Raw genomic sequence first — 19,682 nt, forward strand, 5'->3', positions numbered from 1 at the left:
AATACCATATGACATTATTGCACAAATACGTTCACTTGTGTTTTGACATTGGTATCACTGTGAAACAGTTCAAGCTGCTCAGCTGCAAAATTGACAGTGAAGGTCAAACATGCTTATACATTGAGTTTAACATGTTCTTTATCATTTCTTTTCTTTCACTTTAGCACTGCTGCATAACATTTTATAGTCAAGCCTGACATTAGAAATACTGTCAAACAAATCATGAAATGCCCACAAAAACAACAACCTAACTCGTAGAGCATTGTGATGAACATTGTAAAACGTGTAATAAAAAGAAAACATTTAAAATAAAACTGTCATTGAATGCATTTATGTATGTCTGTCCAAGTGTCCATTCATCTCTTTACAAAAAAACAGTCTTGCTTCATTGCTTACAAACACATAGCCTATCTTCAGAAGAATAGATTGAAATCAAAGAAATTGAGGAGAGACAAATGCTTTTTGAAACTCATATTAACAGACCAGCCAACACTGTAGATGCTTGGCTTTAAAGGGACAGTTCACACAAAATAATTTAGTCACCCTCATATTGTTCCAAACCTGTATGACTTACTCTCTTCTGTGGAATATAAAAGAATACCCTACCCATGAAAAATTTGGGGTGATGGGAGATTAATGTATTTGATGAAAAATGCAGTGAAAACAGTTATACTATGTACAATAAAAAAATATCTTTGAGTATATTTTAAAATGTAATTTATTCCTGTGATCAAAGCTGAATTTTCCGCATCATCACTCCAGTCTTCAGTGTCACATGATCCTTCAGAAATGCTGATGCTAGAAAGTTGAAAAGAGAACTATTCCATAAATTTGGAATATATATTTTTAACATAAATGTCACTTTTGATAATGCATCCTTGCAGAATAAAAAATATTGAAATTAATAATTTAAAAAAAATCTCAATAACCCCCAAAATTTTAAAAGATATATTATGAAAAATGCCTCAATTATGTATTGTTCATGTGATGAAAGTCAGTGGGGTCCAAAACAACACTAATTGAAAACCACTGACTTTCATTGTATGGACAAAAAAAACAATTCACAGGTTTGGGACGACATGAGGGTGAGTAATGGCAGAATATTCATTTTTCATTGAAGTATGCTTTTTACACAATTTTACATTGTTCAACAATTTTTTGAGTATGATTAGGACAACTTGGACACCCACTGGCTGGGATCTGCATAATTGAATCAATTAATATATTGGGATGTGTAACATCTTTTAGTTGTGTGTGTGTTTGTGTATATATATATATATACACATTTACATTTATTTATGGCTGTCAAACGATTAATTACAATTAATCGCATCCAAAATAAAAGTTTTTGTTTGCATAAGTGTGTGTACTGTGTATATTTATTATGTATACATAAACACACACACACACACACATGCATGTATATATTTAAGAAAAATATGTTATGCTTATATATTAAATATATTTATATGATATAATTTATGTGAATATAAATATATACATGTAAATACTTAAAATAACTCAATTAAATACATTTTAAATTAAATAAATATTTTCAAAATATATGCTGTATGTGTGTGTCTTTATATATACATAATAAATAAACACAGTACACACATATATTATGTAAACATAAACTTTTATTTTGGATGCAATTAATCACGATTAATCGTTTGACAGCACTATATATATATATATATATATATATATATATATATATATATATATATGAAATTGTATTATATATATTTAATATATATTTATATATTCTGTTATTTATTTATATATTCATTCTGACAGCTGAAGCTGCAATGCAAAAGCTGAAGAGCTCAGCTGCTGCTGCTGTTCTGAGCTGTTTTTTTCAACAGCTAGTGGTCATCACTCTCATCAGTGTTAGACTCATATCCGGATGCGATACCAGACTCTCTGAATCCTGGTGTGTCCAGTGTGCAGAGAAACTGGTTCCCTGGAGGAGAGCAACCACCCGACTGATCTTCATCCTGACCCTGTCCTGAGTCACGGTCCTGCTCTGGCTTTTTCTCCCGCTCTGAAGATTCTGAGAAGAAACAGAAGCCGTCGAGCCGAGCCAGGCTGTTTGAGAGAGGGAAGCCCTCTCGAGCGCTTGAGGGAGGATTCGGGTTGGGGTCACGTGATACAGCTGGCATGTTGGCACGCAGGGCGATTTCCAGAAGGCTGTCTTGAGATCCCACTGCAGGAAGGAAATGACATCATGGCATAGTAAGTGATAGAATAACTTAGAGGTGCCATTACTGAGCCGACTTTGTCAAGCTAAACATCTAATCACCAGAGTAAAGGCCTGGCCCCACCGAAAATGATAACTATTGTGGTATCTATAACAATAACTATATTTGCATCAACATCAATGGACAAAAGTGTGCTGCTTTAAATGCTCAGGACAGATTTACTAAACAAGGCAAATTAGTGTTAGGGTGCAATTACATAAAAGTGCCGAAGGAAGGGGAGAATTCTGCGGCTGATTTACTGACAGTGCGCACATTAGAGAACACATCTCATTTCCATGATGACCAGCACAATCTGCCAAGAGCAGCGCAACTTGCCGCCTGCTTTAAGTCATGCTTTTTTTGGGTGTTAAATAATGCCTCAAAAACCAGTGAATTGACGAGTGCAAATCTTAGTAAATCACATTGCATGATTAATTTAAATACTCTTCTCCCATAATTTTACAAAAGGAAACGAAAGCAAAACTCCTACAAATGTATATTCAATAAGGCGAGTCGGAAAAATAACTGTGTCCACGCCTTTTCAGCGCTAATTTCCCACTGTGTGTCTTTAGTACATCCTGACAGTAGTTTTTTAACGCCAAATGAGGCTTTGCGCTGGCGCAAGCTGATAGTAAATCTGGCCCATAGTGTTGGGGGGATTCTGTTTGGCTGTCAATGTTTTTATTGTTCATCAGTTGGAAAAAAATGCTCTGAAATTAATTCCAGTTATATTGTACCGCTGTGTTGTATTGGGGTGAACGGGACTTACTTTAACACCCTTTTGTTAAGAACTCTTTAAAGGAATAATTCCTCCCAAAAGAAATTCTGTCATTATTTACATGACAGTTATTTCAAACTTAGTACATTTCATTCTACCACACACATGTTTTGTACATTTGCACAATGAAAATATTTGACTAAATTTTATATATTGTTTGAACAATTTCAGAGATGTACAAATGTTTACAAATATGTTTGTATTTAATCAATTAGATTTGTAAAGATATTACTAAAGCTCTGCATACATAAAAAAAAAAAAAGCCTTTTAGCCTTTTAGATATAGTTGGTACATTTATATTGCATGTTTCAATGTATATCCAAACACAGACAAAAATGTATGTGTAAATATTACAAATCAATACCTACAAATACTAATGAGTTCAACCTGGCCTAGGACTAATTTTATGGTGCTTGTAAAGACTGTTCTCTTTCATTATAAAGAGCAGCATGAACATTCTTCAGAATTTCTTCTTTTGTCATCAGTGGCAAAAGGAAAGTCAAGAAAATCTTGGAACAACATAAGGATGAGTAAATGACAGGATATTAATTTTAGGGTGAACAACAGGCTATATCATTCTTCTGCCTTGCACACATTGTGGAAACAAAGAGGAAAATCTCTTGATTGCAAACGTCATGAGTCTTGAGACTTACAGGGGGAGTTTTTGTGTGGTTGAGTGCAAAGCTCCAGCTCTTGGACTTGTTTTACCAGCAGTGAGAGATGCTGCAGGAGTTCAGTGTTCTGCTGCAGGAGCTGCTGGACTCGAGCCTGAGCCTCCGTCCTGGCGCTGGTCTCCACCGACAGCTGCTGCTGCAGCAGAACCACCTGCACAAACACAACAACTACTAGATTTTACTCTCTCTTAAGAAAATATCGGTGAAATATCTGTTCCCCAAAAGGTTCTTTGGGGAACTTTTCAGTGAACAGTTCTTAAAAGAACTATTTTTTTCAAGTGTGAAGAACATTTGAATAATCTAAAGAACCTTTTTCCACTGTAAAGAACCTTTTGTGGAATGAAAAGGTTCCATGGATGCTAAAGGTTCTTTGGTGAACCATTGATGCCATAAAGAACCTTTATTGTTAAGAGTGTACAAGTCAATACAGGCAGCATGACAAAGTGATTGGACGTGTGATGTGACCTGTGCGGAGGCGGCTTGGCTCCTCTGCTCCTGCTGCTGTAACTGTCTCTGCAGGAGCTGCAACTGATGGCTCACGGACAGAGGAGATGCCAGCCTGGACGACTCCATCACCAGCACCGGCTCTTCACTCACCTGCATTGAGAAAGTAAGAGTAGGAGTAGTGCTGTTTACTATCTTTAACCAACAAATTAACTTTAAGATGGTCTTTGCAAAGGATAAGTACAGCCTGTTAATACCTAGATGCATTAATTGTAACTTTGGGATCCATTAGTTCTTTTGAAACGTATCACACAGTGAGAATAGTTTAGTTTGTTAGTTAACAGGCGTAACGATACACTAATTGCATCCTTATTTAAACACCTCCCGTGGTGAAAATCAAGTTTTTATTGTTTACAAGTCTATCTGGTACTTCTAATACACTTAGACAAACCATGTTTCATCACAAATTCATCAGTCAACACCACTACTGTCTCAAAAAATGCAGTTTGAGTCCTACCAATATAAGGGTGAAACCAATCCCGTCAAATTTTTTACGATGTCTAAGATGGAGAACATGGAAACCCATTATTGCTGTTTGATATCACAGCCAAGCCAAAGGCTATAATAATATCAATTATTTACCCACTATGTTAACGACTCGGAAGTGAGTTTAACTGAAGGGACAGAACACAAAATCTGCTCACAAACTGAATTTGATTACAGTGAAAAATACAGCCTCACATCAAACCCGGGCTAACGGAAATGTCAAAAATGTTAAACACTGGTCTCATATGTTTGCTCCTGTGATTGGCATAAGTTTGAAAACATCAGCAGATTCACAGAGCCAAAGAACACAATTTCAGCCGTATCAAAGCAAGTCATTTTGCAAACCATTACAAGTACATGAAAGCTTTAACCTCCTAAAAACTCCCCAGTGATCGAATATGTGTCAGCATCGACAGCTTTCATATCTTATTCATTAAAGTCAAGCCAAAATTCTAAAAGCATCTAAAATGTGTTTCCTTAAATGCATAATTTATAAATAATCCCCAATAATCTCCATATCTGGAAGAAGTTTGCATGTTAATAAACAAGACTTATTTGAAACTACCCTAAATTTTGCTCATTTAGATCATTTTTAAGGAATTAAACTGATTCTGACTAAGTGTTATTACAAGATTTCAAAGAATTACATTATACTTTAAATTTGGCTGTTTATTATTCATCTTTTAGTCCTACTTGTCATCATGGCCCAATTTCTGCCCTATAAACCATGTAGGATGAGCAAACAGTAGCAGCTATAAATAACTGAAAACAGGCAAAACCTGAGCTAAAAGACAACACCTGAGATCTCTTCTGCCTTCCAGTTTCGTCTAAAAAAGCAAGGCCTTCTGTTGGTAAACATTTTACTGCGTCAATATTAAAAATTTGTAATTGATGAGGAAAAATTAAGACAACTGGACACACATTTCTTTCAGATTTTCTGCTAAACTTTAAGGTCAGACAGAGGACTTTACCTTTTCATCTTTCTCTAGCCCAGCGTTGCTTGATTTCTCAGCGGTGCCGCCAGCAACTGAAGTCTCGTCTTTGCATCTCTCCTCCTCACCTTTCACAAGCCATGCTGCAATTCAGATTAATCACATCATTTAGAATAAAAAATATTTTTTTTGTCCAAGTCAAAGAAATACTTGACAAGGATCCTTCCAAAACCAATCATAGGACTAAATAATGGTATAAAATATATTTAGATTTTTCTAGCTATTTTGACAATTTTTATATGGGGCTCATTGAAAAATTATGGCTTAAACGTTTACTAACAAAACATTTTTAGCTTTATATTATGCCAAAAATCTAATTAACTATATTATAGTTAATTTAGCTTTTGTTTATTGTGAAATCGTGAAGTTGAAAAACTGTTATATTGACTAACATTTTGGCTCATATATGTCTAAAAAAGATTAAATATATTTTTATAATTAAATAACATTTGTTTCTTTGTGTGAATGTTTTTGTGTCTTTTGGACAATAAATATTTTTAATTAAGGTTTGAACCAAACCATAAACATAATTTGATAGAAGCTAATAAGTTTGGCTTTAACAAATTAGACAAATTAACAAATTATTTTAGAATTGGTCAAAAGTATGATTTATTTTTCAGTGCACAGACCATATTTTCTCATACAAAACAAATATGTAAGTTGCTTTGAAACTGTGATGAAGATAATAACAATACAGATTTTTTATTTGTATTATATGTGACCCTGGACCACAACACCAGTCTTAAATCGCTGGGGTACATCTGTAAAAAACATTGTATGGGTTCAAGTTCAAGTTCAAGTTCAAGTTGTATAGCGCTTTTTACGATACATATCGTTGCAAAGCAGCTCTACAGGAAATTAAGTTTCCACAATATATTTATATATTGCAGAACCTTAATATATTTAACTTATGGTAATTCTTGGTAATTCTGTATGTTGTCTGAGCTTTGGCATCCTCTGAGGTCCTCTGAGGGGTTAGCATTATCTTTTCTCAGGTGTTCGGTCATCTCAGATCATTTAAGGGTTGGATCCAGACTGTTAATGTCCAGATGTTAATCCCGTGGCAGAAACAGAGAAACAAATAGAGACATAATTAGCGTAGCTGCTGTTCCATCTAAGCATAAATGATTTGTTCAACCCAAGCTAAAGAATAATAATAATGTACATTTGATCAGATATAACTGCAGTACAAGATTATAAGATGCATTATGTGAATGCTAGGCTAAAGAGATGTGTCTGTTTAGATTTAAACAGAGAGAGTGTGTCTGAACCCCGAATGTTATCAGGAAGACTATTCCAGAGTTTGGGAGCCAAATGTGAAAAAGCTCTACCTCCTTTACTGGACTTTGCTATCCTAGGTACTACCAAAAGTCCAGAGTTTTGCGACCTTAGGGAGCGGGTTGGATTGTAGCGTGGTAGAAGACAAGTTAGGTACGCAGGAGCTAAACCATTTAGGGCATTATAGGCAAGTAATAATATTTTGTAAATGATACGGAACTTAATAGGTAGCCAGAGCAGAGACTGTAAAATTGGGGTAATATGATCATATTTTCTTGACCTGGTAAGAACTCTAGACACTGCATTTTGTAGCTTGTTTATTGAAGATGCAGGACAACCAGCTAGCAGTGCATTACAATAGTCCAGTCTAGAAGTCATGAATGCATGAACTAGCTTTTCTGCATCAGAAACAGGTAGCATGTTTCGAAGCTTGGCAATGTTTCTAAGATGGAAGAATGCTGTTTTTGTAATATGGGAAATATTATTTTCAAAGAACAAGTTGCTGTCTAATATAACACCCAGATTTTTTACTTTAGAGGACGTAACAGTGCATCCGTCTAGTTGTAAATTGTAATACAAGAGATTATGTGTACTGTTTTTTGGTCCAATAAGTAATAGCTCTGTCGTATCTGAATTTAATAGGAGGAAATTATTGGTCATCCAATCTTTTAATTTTTTTTACACAATCTATTAGCTTAGATAGTTTAGAAATTTCTTCTGGTCTTGTTGAGATATATATAGTTGAGTATGATCAGCATAACAATGAAAACTAATCCTGTATTTTCTAATAATATTACCAAGTATTCACAGTATATTGAAAATAGCAGAGGACCTAGGACAGATCCTTGTGGTACTCCATACTTTACTGGTGATAAATGAGATGACTCCCCATTTAAATGAACAAAGTGGTAGCGATCGGACAGGTAGGATCTAAACCATCTTAAAGCCTGCCCTTGAATACCATATAGTTTTGTAAGCGATCTATGAGTATGTCATGGTCTATAGTGTCGAATGCAGCACTAAGATCAAGTAATACTAGCAATGAGATGCAGCCTTGGTCTGAAGCAAGAAGCAAGTCATTTGTAATTTTAACAAGTGCAGTTTCTGTACTATGGTGAGGCCTGAAACCTGACTGAAATTCTTCATAGAGATCATTTTTTTGCAAGAAGAAGCACAATTGAGCAGACACAACTTTTTCTAAAATTTTATACATAAACGGAAGATTTGAAATGGGTCTGTAATTTGCCAGTTCATTAGAATCTAGTTGTGGTTTCTTAATAAGAGACTTAATAGTCAAAATTATATATTTTTCTTTTATGCCAAAAATCATTAGGATAATAAGTGAAGAACATGTTCCATGAAGATATTTTGTAAATTTCCTACCGTAAATGTATCGAAACTTCATTTTTGATTAGTAATATGCATTGCTAAGAACTTAATTTGGACAACTTTAAAGGCGATTTTCTCAATATTTAGATTTTTTTGCACACTCAGATTCCACATTTTCAAATAGCTGTAACTCAGCCAAATATTGTCCTATCATAACAAACCATACGTACATCAATGGAAAGCTTATTTGTTCAGGTTTCAGATGATGTATAAATCTCAATTTCGAAAAATGTACACTTAAGACTGGTTTTGTGGTCCAGGGCCACATATTTCTATTTTGCTGATTTGAATTATTTTAATTTGTCTCCAATGCAAGTGCCATACAAGGAAAGTTCAGATGAAACGTGGTTCATGTTTGATAAAATGAAATGTGAGTAAAAGTCAATGTCTCCTCACCGTCAGCAGTGTCTAGACTCTGTTTATGGCACACCTCAAACGCCTGACCCATGGTCCGCACTATCCTCATGGCTTGGCTCTGAGACACAGACAGCAGATTTTTAAGCAACCAGGGTTTATTGAACATGTCAAACATGCTTTTCCACATGCAGGTAAACATTTGTAGATTTTCAATTGATACGGGACAAAAAGCTGTACTTGGAGAGACAGAAGAATGAATTCACCTTCAACAGAGGAAAAGAGATTTATAGGAATGAATGACAGACGTAAGGAAAAGAGAAGGAGTGAGTGAGAGAGGGAGAACATTACACCCATAAGTCAATTCCACATTATAGTGGTGCTGTCAAAGTGATGGATAAGTTCATTTCAGATGCGCCCTGGTACTGTGAACAAAACCCAAGCCAAAGACAGTCATATCATGCAGCTTATGCCAACAGCACTTTCTTTTTCTGTAGAAAACAGACAATCTGTTGCTGGTTTAAAATATCCCACGAGACAAAGTTTGCAACAGAATTATTTAGAATCACGCTGAATAGTAGTTTTTGTTCATTAAATTGAATTGTTAAAGGGATAGTTCACCCAAAAATGAAAATTCTGTCATTAATCACTCTCATGTTGTTCCACACCTGTAAGACCTTCATTCATCTCTGGAACACAAATTAAGATATTTTTTATGAAATCCGATAGCTTTCTGCATGACAGCAATGCAACTGACACGCTCAAGGCCCAGAAAGGTAGTAAGGACATTGTTAAAAAAGTCCATCAGACATCAGTGGTTCAAGTTGAATTTTATGAAGCTACGAGAATACTGTTTGTGTGCAAAGAAAACAAAAATAACTTTATTCAACAATTCTTCTCTTCCATGTCAGTCTTCACCACGGCCTTACAACATTTCTGTGCCTTGATCATGGTAGTACCCTTGCTGTCTATGCAGGGTCAGAAAGCTCTTGGATTTCATCAAAAATATCTTAATTTGTGTTCTGAAGATGAACGAAGGTCTTACGGGTTTGGAACAACGTGAGGGTGAGTAATCAATGACAGAATTTTAATTTTTGGGTGAACTAACCCTTTAACTTGAATTGTTGTGTTGGATTAGAGTAACGTACTCGGTTACTAATGTAATCTCGGTTCCCTGATATATGGGAACGAGTACTGCGTCGTAAGACGCTGTATGGGAAAAACTCCTTTTTTCCTCTTCACTGAAGCCTTTTCAATCACGCAGTGAAACTGCACGTCTATTGGTTCGTGCAGTGCGATAAAAACGAACCAGTGGCATGGCGGCAGCGATGAGCGAGCCTATGGCTATGCAGCCCGCCAAAATGGGGGGGGGCTTCTGGCTATATAAGCGGCCGCTTCGCCGCCACAACTCAGATTTCTTCGAAAGAAGCGACTGAGGCGTGCAGCTCATAGCACGGCCAGGAACGCAGTACTAGTTCCCATATCTCAGGGAACCGAGGTTACGTTAGTAACCGAGTACGCTCCCTGTCGATATTTCACTCGTACTGCGTCGTAAAACGCTGTATGGGAACCAATACAATCCCGCCGTGCTATGATGGGGAACGACTCAAACATGACTCCCATGGGAGGGCCCAGGGGAGTTAAGATTACACCAAGCACAGGCCGAGCCACCGGGTCAACCATGGCCTGGGTGTCATCCCGAAGTAGACACTTAGTGCCCATAATATGGACCTTCCAAGAGAAGGAGGGCCTTGAGCAGAGATGGTCAAGGAATTCCAGAGATAGCTTATCTAGCCGTAACGGCGAATTTTAAGCGGAAACGACCCTGGCCTGCAAGGTGGGGACGTCCAGGTTGTAAAACCTCATAAATGTGGACGACGAGGACCAGCCGACCGCCTCACAAATTTCAGAAATGGACACCCCGCTGGACCATGCCCAAGAAGAGGCGATGCCTCTGGTGGAATGGGCTCTGACTCCAATGGGGCACTGCAAGCCCATGGAGGAGTATGCTAGGGTGATAGCATCCACTATCCACCTGGAGATACTTTGCTTCGTAACAGGGCGACCTTTAGCGCGGTTACCGAAGCTGACAAAAAGCTGTTCTGATCTCCTGAACGAGGCAGAACGCTCGATGTATACCCTTAGGGCCCTGATGGGGCAGAGCAGGAACAATTCCTGGTCGTCCGTCGAGGGGGGAAGCGCAGAAAGCGCTATGACCTGGGCTCTGAACAGAGTGGAGAGCACCTTAGGTACATAACCCAGCCTTGGTTTCAGGATGACCTTGGAGTCGTTAGGCCCGAATTCCAGGCAAGCAGGGTTGACAGAAAGGGCCTGTAAGTCTCCTACCCGCTCAACCGACGCCAGTGCCAACAGCAGGGCGGTTTTAAACGAGAGCAATCTCAGGCTCGCAGATTGCAATGGTTCAAACGGGGGGCCTCTCAAGGCCCTCAGCACGGTTGGTAAGTCCCAAAGTGGAACTGTACGAGGGCGAGGAGGGTTCAATCTCCTGGCGCCTCGTATAAATTGGACCACCGCACTATTTCTGCCCACCGAACGACCAGCAATAGGGGCATGAAAAGCCGCTATGGCTGAAGCGTAAACTTTGACGGTGGATGGGGAACGCTGTTTGTCCAGCAGCTCCTGCAGAAACGAAAGAACCACTGGAACCTCAGAGGTGACCGGATCCAAATCACGGTCTTGACACCAAGCCGAGAAAATAGACCATTTCAGAGCATAGAGGCGTCTAGTAGACGGGGCTCTAGCTTCTGCCATATTGCTTAAGACACGCTCTGGGAGGACAAAAGGCTCCTGTTGAGCAGCCACACATGCAGGGCCCATAACTCGGGCCGTGGATGCCACAGCGTGCCGTTCGCTTGAGAGAGGAGGTCCCGTCTCAAGGGAATGGGCCGCGGGGCTGCTTCCAGCAGCTGGAAAAGTTCCAGCAGCTGGGGAAGTCGTGGCCTAATGGTTAGAGAGTCGGACTTGTAATCCGAAGGTTGTGGGTTCGAGTCTCTGGCCGGCAGGAATTGTAGGTGGGGGGAGTGAATGTCCAGCGCTCTCTCCACCCTCAATACCACGACTGAGGTGCCCTTGAGCAAGGCACCGAACCCCCAACTGCTCCCCGGGCGCCGCAGCATAAATGGCTGCCCACTGCTCCGGGTGTATGTTCACGGTGTGTGTGTGTTCACTGCTGTGTGTGTGCACGTTGGATGGGTTAAATGCAGAGCACGAATTCCGAGTATGGGTCACCATACTTGGCTGAATGTCACTTCACTTCACTTCACTTCACTTCAGATGTTGCTCTGCACGGCTTGGACCGATGGTTTGCCCTCGCCTTCCATCCGATGGCCGAGGGCAGGCAGAGATGCGCGGCCACGAACTCATCCAGAGGGGGCAGGTGCTTGTATCTCTTCTCTTCGGCGCCGTCAACGGAGGTGAGGGCGGAGGAAGCAAAAGATCTGATGCGAGACGAGTAGGGGGCGCGCCACGATTTAGTGAGCTCGTCGTGGACTTCTGGAAAGAAGGGGGATGAGCGTTGGCGGGGGGCCTTCTGGCGCCCCGGGAGAAACCACTCATCCAGCCTGCTGCGAGATGGCTCCTCAGGCGGAGACCACTCGAGCCCGAGCTCACTGACAGCCTTGGTCATGATACGGACGAGCTCCTCATCCGATCTGGGTCTGGCGCTGCGAGAAGAGGACGGCGGTAAGAGGGCGGGGTCAGACATTGAGCCCGAAAACTCCTCCGCGTCCGAAGCCAAAAGGCAAAGGCTGTCCATCTCATTGTCGCTCCCACCAAACGAGATCATGTCGCTCGCAGCCGCAGAGGGACGCTGATCAGGTTGAGTGAACAGGACCGGTGAATCCTCTCTCTGCTGTGACGGCAAAGCACGTGGGCACTGAACCGACGTAAGCTTGCTTGTCTCCGGCCGCTCGAATCCTCTGCCCCGCTGTTTCTTCCTCGCAGGTCCCTGGGAGGAAGACAACGGGAGGGCGCGAGGGTCGGAGTCGCTTTCAGAAAGAAAGCTATCCGCGAGCGCAGAGGAGAGACTGAAACTCTCGCAATGAGAGCAGTCAGCCCCGCTGACATCAGCGTGGGATTACCCCAAGCATCAGTCAGTCCCGCTGAGCGCAGCGTGACCGTCATCAGCGTGCAGGGGATTCCTGCACGTCTTACAATGACGGCGCGGCATTTGAAACAACGCTGAAACACTGAATTTGAAAAAGAATTTGCTCTTTTGTGAGGCTCTTTTAGATCGTCGCCGGATGACTGCAGGGGATAGACCGGGATCTGCGAGCTGAGCGCTGCGAGAGGTCCAATCCGGCTGCTGAGGCGTTTCAACGGCGAATCTCGGCATCAGCGAAGAGTCAGCGAGGAAAAATCTTCGTCGCTGAAGAGAAGAAATCTGAGTTGCGTCGGCGAAGCGGACGCTTATACTGTATAGCCAGAAGCCCCCCCCCCCCCATTTTGGCGGGCTGCATAGCCGTAGGCTCGCTCATCGCCGCCGCCGTGCCACTGGTTTGTTTTTATTGCACTGCACGAACCAATGGACGTGCAGTTTCACCGCGTGATTGAAAAGGCTTCAGTGAAGAGGAAAAAAACGAGTTTTTCCCATACAGCGTCTTACAAAGCAGTACGAGTGAAATATCGACAGGGAACTTAATTTTTGTATGTGCAGAAAACAGTTTAATTTGATTATTTTTAGTGATTTTTATATTTTTTTGTACATTTTTGTACATTTTGTAAAGGTTTTTACTATACACACACACTGTGTTCCCATGTTTTATGGGGACATTCTAGATGTAATGGTTTTTATACTGTACAAATTGTATTTTCTATCGTCCTACACTAACCCTACACCTAAACTTACCCCTTACAGGAAACTTTCTGCGTTTTTAGATTTTCAGAAAACTGCATTCTGTATTATTCATAAGCTTGTTTCCTCATGGGGACTAAAAAATGTCTGCACAAGATCAAAATTTACTGGTATTACTATACTTGTGGGGACATTTGGTCCCCATAACGTGATAAATACCAGGTGCACACATACACACATTTGTCATTACCAAAACACAGTAATATATAATTTAATTAGAAGGGTTATATTGGCCTATTAAAATTTAGCTTACACCTACCTTTTTAATAAATTTTTATTAAAATGTTTTTAGAGGTAAATCAATAACAATTACAATTTTAAAAATTGTTCAAGTGTGATTTATGAGATTTGTTGTATTTTGAATCCAGTTTTTCTTTGTAAAAGGCATAAAGTTGACCATACAGATTTCAAAGTTAAGGATTAATTAGTTTGTTCATTAGTTTGTTTATACATTGAACCAAACACTATCATAACATCTTAACTGATAATTCAATACTTTATTTTTGACAAAACATCCCATGTTTCGGTAGTGACAGCACATTTTTAGTAGTGACAGAAATGTTTTGGTAGTGACCACATCACATTACAGAATTTTAACTCGCATACTAAAACACTACTTAAACACACTAAAATACAAAATATTTGCATAATTTTACTAAAATTGTGTTTATTTCCCCCAAATAAAGGATTATGTGTTCCCCTTTGGTCACTACCGAAACAATGATGACATGTTTTGGTCGTGACTGTTTCGGTAGCGACAATTTTATACTTTTGAGCCTACTTCAAAGATGCTAATCAGCACATGGATACCTAGCACAGTTCTGAACAGTGGTACACATATAAACACTAAATGTTATGGAATAACACCCAAAAAAGTGTGCTTTATTGCAGAAAAAGGTGTTCGGTAGTGAAATTTTTTTACACACAGATTTTCAGACTTTGAAAACAATTTACCTCAAAATGATGGGCCTATCTACTCACACCTTGTAGCTATTAGAGAGGGACACACAGGAATATTTCCTGATCATAAATTTAGGGGTGTCTGAGTCAATGAACTAAAACATACACTTCATGTTTTGGTAGTGACATGCACATGTGGACAAAGAAAATATTAAATAAATATTTGTTTAACTTTTTTAAAAATCAAAAATATATATTTTTTAAAAACAACAATGAAATAAAATGCAAAAAAAAATAAATCATTTTCATAAATTTAGGGGTTAGGGTTCAGGACAGCCACCTCCCAATTGAAAGTACCCAATAAATTATGCTTTTATATACAGTGCCGTGAAAAGGTTTTTGCCCCCTTGCTGTTTTTTTTATTTTTTTGCATTTTTGTCACACTTAAAAGATTCAGATCATCAACAAATTTGAATAATACACAAAGATAATGCAAGTAAATACAAAATGCAGTTTTTAAATGATCATTTCAATTATTAAGGGAAAAAATCTGTCCAAGAAAGAGAATGGGCAAAAACGACATCCATGGGAGAGTTCCAAGGCTCGTAATACAAAGGCTCGTCTCACATTTGTCAAATAATATCTTGATTATCCCCAAGACTTTTGGGCAAATATTCTGTGGACTGATGAGACAAAAGCTGAACTTTTTGGAAAAAAAACCGTTACATCTGGCGTAAAACCAACACAGCATTTCATAAAAAGAACAACATACCACAGTCAAACATGGTGGTGGTAGTGTGATGGTCTGGGGCTGCTTTGCAGCTTCAGGACCTGGACGACTTGCCATAATTGATGGAACCATGAATTCAGCTCTCTATCAGAAAATCCTGAAGGAAAATGTCCGGCCTTCAGTTTGTGACCTCAAGCTCAAGCGCACTTGGGTTATGCAGCAGGACAATGATCCCAAACACACCAGCAAGTCCACCTCTGAATGGCTCAAGAAAAACAGAATTAAGGTTTTGGAGTGGCCAAATCAAAGTCCGGACTTAAATCCGATTGAGATGCTGCGGCATGACCTTAAACATTCCATTCATGCTCGAAAACCCTCCAAGCCAAATGTTAAGTCTGTATGGCACAAAACTCTCTCACATTAGTCTTGGACCAGCAGGCCTTCCTTAGTACTCAGCCCTGTTATTGTAAATCATCTCATGAATAAAATGACAACTAAATAACTGATCTCCATCAGAATGAATCCTCCACTAAGACATTCCACCTTACCATTTCCATTCCTGGGCAATCAATCAATATTATTTAACATATTTGTGCAGATATAATTAAATGTCAGTGGATTTCCTTTATTATGGTGATGTTTACCTTTCTCTTCGATTTGAAGACATTGCAGCGGAACACATTGCTTTTCTTGTCTCTTGCTATGTAACTGAATATCTTCAGATCCTGTGAGTCATGAGAGACGTAAAATATTCTGAAAAGAAAAAAAGACTAATGAGCTGCAGCAATTGACCTTAAAACTTTTTCATTGCCATGGCAACATGTTCATTGTGAACTATTATTCATGGCCATGGCCAGTGCTCTTCACTGACTTGGTCCCTTTGACATGTCATAAAACATTACAGAAATGCATTAAATGTGCTCACTAGATTTTGAAAGTGCAACGGAATACAACAGTAAATGTTAGTGTTACGTTACATTGGCATCAAACTGAAACTCTATAAATAGATCCATTTCAGAACAAACATGTTGGTAATAAATGACATTGTTTTAACACAATAAAACTAGAGTGGACTGGCACTAGTCAACACTAATAATGTTACTGTTAAACAGTGTGTTTATGTGCACTGGAGACTGGTGGTTGCTATGGGGATTTCGAAAGACATTCTGTTTTGTGTTGCAGCTCACAGAGCAAAATGATTTTGATGTGACGTGTGCATGCAAAATGATAAAGGTCATCAAACCCCACAGGCCATGTCACTCGAGTCATGAGCAAAATTAGTAATCAACACTATGTAAATAAACTGTGCTTAAATTACCTGAAAATGGGGTCCTGGGCCAGTGTCACTTGGCTTTCATCCCAGCTATAGTCATATTTCTAACATAAATATATAGCACATGTTTACTTAAAAAATATGTTCATAATTAATTGTACCGTATATACAGAATAAATTGTACAGAATATACAGCATCAGAAATGACTGTCATTATAAAATTAGAAGGAGAAAAAAATAGAAACACCTCACCTTTTTTTTCTTCCGCAAAACCACCTCGACACCATCCACTGACACAATAAGGTTGACTTTCTTCTTCTTGATGTTCTTAATTTTAAACTCATACTGAAAATGATACAAAACATGATGGGTTGAATTAATTAAAACATGAATCATGACATGAACCTTACACTTAGAAAATAGCAACCTAAAACAGCAACATCTAAATTAAGTAGTTTTATTAAAACAACAACAACAAAAAGTGTGTGTGTGTGTGTATATATATATATATATATATATATACACATATGTCTTATATGTTGCATTTTTTATTTTATTTAAAAAAATTCAAAAGAACAATGTCAAACTATTTGTATATTAATATTCGATATATTTTTGTATTGTATATACTAGTCAATTATTATAATTTTTTTTTTAAACTGAGGCTTATATGGGTCATTTTTGACCCGAACAAGTGTCATGTTTTATTTTTAACAGTCCACAAGAGTTGATTTTTAATGAACGCACAACATGCTATATAAGTCTGAGGGGGACATCCAAAAACAACATATGAAATGCAAATTAATTTATCATTTATCAGGCTACAGGTTCTGTTTGAAAAATGTGGATTATAACATAATTGATTTGAGTATATCTCAAATCAAACAGATGATCAGTGTCTAGGAAACTTGAGCTACTTGCACTGATAAGAGATTTATCAAGATATTAACCACCAATCAAGATACTATTGCTTCTGGAAGACTTGCTAGCTCTGTTAGATGCAGACTGCATGAATAATCAGAGACTAGGAAATAAAGAGGAAATCCATAGGGGTGGGAATAAAGGCGATGCACTAGGCATACTGAAGAGTGGCTGGGTTAAAAGAGCTCTCTTTCATCCCAAGCTTTGATTAATGCTAATATGGACCACCAAGGCGAGCTATTTTCTAAGAAGCTTGTTACTCCGGCTGCTCTCAGTTCTCTCCAAAATATATAAAACAGGGTGATATCTAAAAAAACTTATACTTCTGACTTTATCAATTGATTTATCAACAGGAAAAGTTCCCTGAATAGAAATTTTGTGCAAATAAGTCTAAACATTTCACAAACATATTTTCTTTGATGGAGCAAAGTCGATTAAGCTAAACTGTACTGCTGCTGCCAGCACACTGGTGCAATCTCATAAATACTGGACCCCTGAGAAGAGAAGACATGAATGAACAGTCTTTACACTGGTACGACATTATAAACACGGACCACCTGCCTGACCTAATAAATGGGAATTTTCATAAATTGCATAAAGTTGCCCTATCAGGACCCGTTCTTCAGAGCAGAACGTATAATCATTAAGAGCTTTGAAAAACTTTTTGAGAATTATGTTACATGGTTTCAACAACATGTTATAATGCAAAATGAAGAAAAATAAATAAATTAAGTATTTGCACTGCTTCTAGCCCATAGGTCACATATCAAAATAAATGTCATTGAGCATGTACTGTTTACACACTCTCAGAAGATCTAGCTTTCACTGAAGATGCTCTTTGGATCATTTTCAAATCATTCTGGAGAAAAGACCGTCTGGTTTTACACAAGATTTTGGAGCACATGCATCTATAATCCAATCAAATACATAGACATACTGACATGTTAATTTTTCAGTTAATAATCATTGTTTTTTTTGTTGTTGTTTCTTTAACATGTTTGTTCTTGACTGATAATAATATAAATAATTATAATTATTATTTTTGTTTTGTCGATAATATTACTGTTCATTATTGATGATCAAATTGTTATCATTATACTGTATAATGCTATGTAAGTATTCATATATAATATTATAATGCAATATATCAATACTCTATAGTCAATGCTAATAACTGGTAATATCATCATTGTAAAACATTGTGAATCAGTCATTTGTGAGCAAGATATGCTATTAATTCATCATTCTTTCAAAAAGGTCAACTGTCTGCATCCTTATGAAGATTTTCCTATACTTCATTTGTCAAATTCAGGAACTCGTACCCGTATTCGTCTCATAGCAGCCAATATTTCAATCCTGCTTTTGGGTCGCACAATGTCCAGGCTCCCGATGAACTGTGGCAGAAGAGGTTAAACAAGTAACATAAGATAAACAGTATATTCTGGGAAATAGACAATGATTTGCATTCATGCCAGTGCAACAGGTGAAGTACAGTTAGGCACTTAATGGGGAAGTCAGTGTCCATGTAAATATAACACATTAATAAAGTAATTACAATGACAGTGGGCTGTTACAATCCCTTTAACATGATAATTACACGATTTAACTTGCATATTTAGTACTCATAATGCAAAGACTTGGTAGCAGGTGAAGTATTAATACACTAATGAAGTGTGAGCCATTTAATAAACTGCATTTTTACCTTCACCTCGAATGTGAGCCCATGCTGGAACTGGCCATCATTATCAGCAGGAGTCCTCTGATCCACTGAGTCATCAACCAAATTATATTTACTCTTCTCCAGCATCGTTTTATGGTATGGAAATTTCGTTCGATACCTGTATTTACTCAAAACATGCTGAAGCCTCCTGGCTGCACTGATTTCTGAAGGGTTTCTCACAGAAATATGACGGCGGTCCTGTAAATGTCCAAAGGCAAAGGCAGAGATGCTCGTCCTCAGAGGGATCCAGCAGCATCATTTACAGTAAATATGACCTCAGTGTTTGTTTCACAGCCGCTGACTGTTAGCACGCAAAGTCTGGATTTGCAGCATGATGATAAATATCCCACCTGTCCCCGTTGGCACAGACTGTCCCTTAATGTATATATTTACGGGTCTTACTATGAAGAAGGCTTATCTATTAATATTCATCAGACAAGCATTCGCCATTGGAAGGTTATCAAGCAATATTAGCGCGACCTGAGTCATATTCATGAGGCACACATTCCCCATAGGAAGGTTTCCAAGCAAAGTATGCAGGAGTTAAATTAATATTCATTATTCGTA

General features: G+C 38.5%; 1 protein-coding gene across 1 annotated transcript; it reads right to left on the reverse strand.

Moving 5' to 3' along the window:
- Positions 1-1,868: 1,868 nt before the first annotated feature.
- On the reverse strand, positions 1,869-19,202 carry LOC306846510 (carboxyl-terminal PDZ ligand of neuronal nitric oxide synthase protein-like; the record flags this gene model as incomplete). The annotated part of the gene is made up of 10 exons (XM_079379942.1): positions 1,869-2,209; positions 3,675-3,846; positions 4,161-4,292; positions 5,657-5,760; positions 8,741-8,819; positions 15,846-15,954; positions 16,520-16,578; positions 16,727-16,819; positions 18,718-18,789; positions 19,098-19,202. The coding sequence occupies 10 exons, from the start codon at positions 19,200-19,202 to the stop codon at positions 1,869-1,871; spliced, it is 1,266 nt and encodes a 421-aa protein (XP_079236068.1).
- Positions 19,203-19,682: the final 480 nt, after the last annotated feature.

Source organism: Barbus barbus (genome assembly GCF_936440315.1).
Source record: "Barbus barbus genome assembly, chromosome: 26".
Lineage (NCBI taxonomy): Eukaryota > Metazoa > Chordata > Actinopteri > Cypriniformes > Cyprinidae > Barbus > Barbus barbus.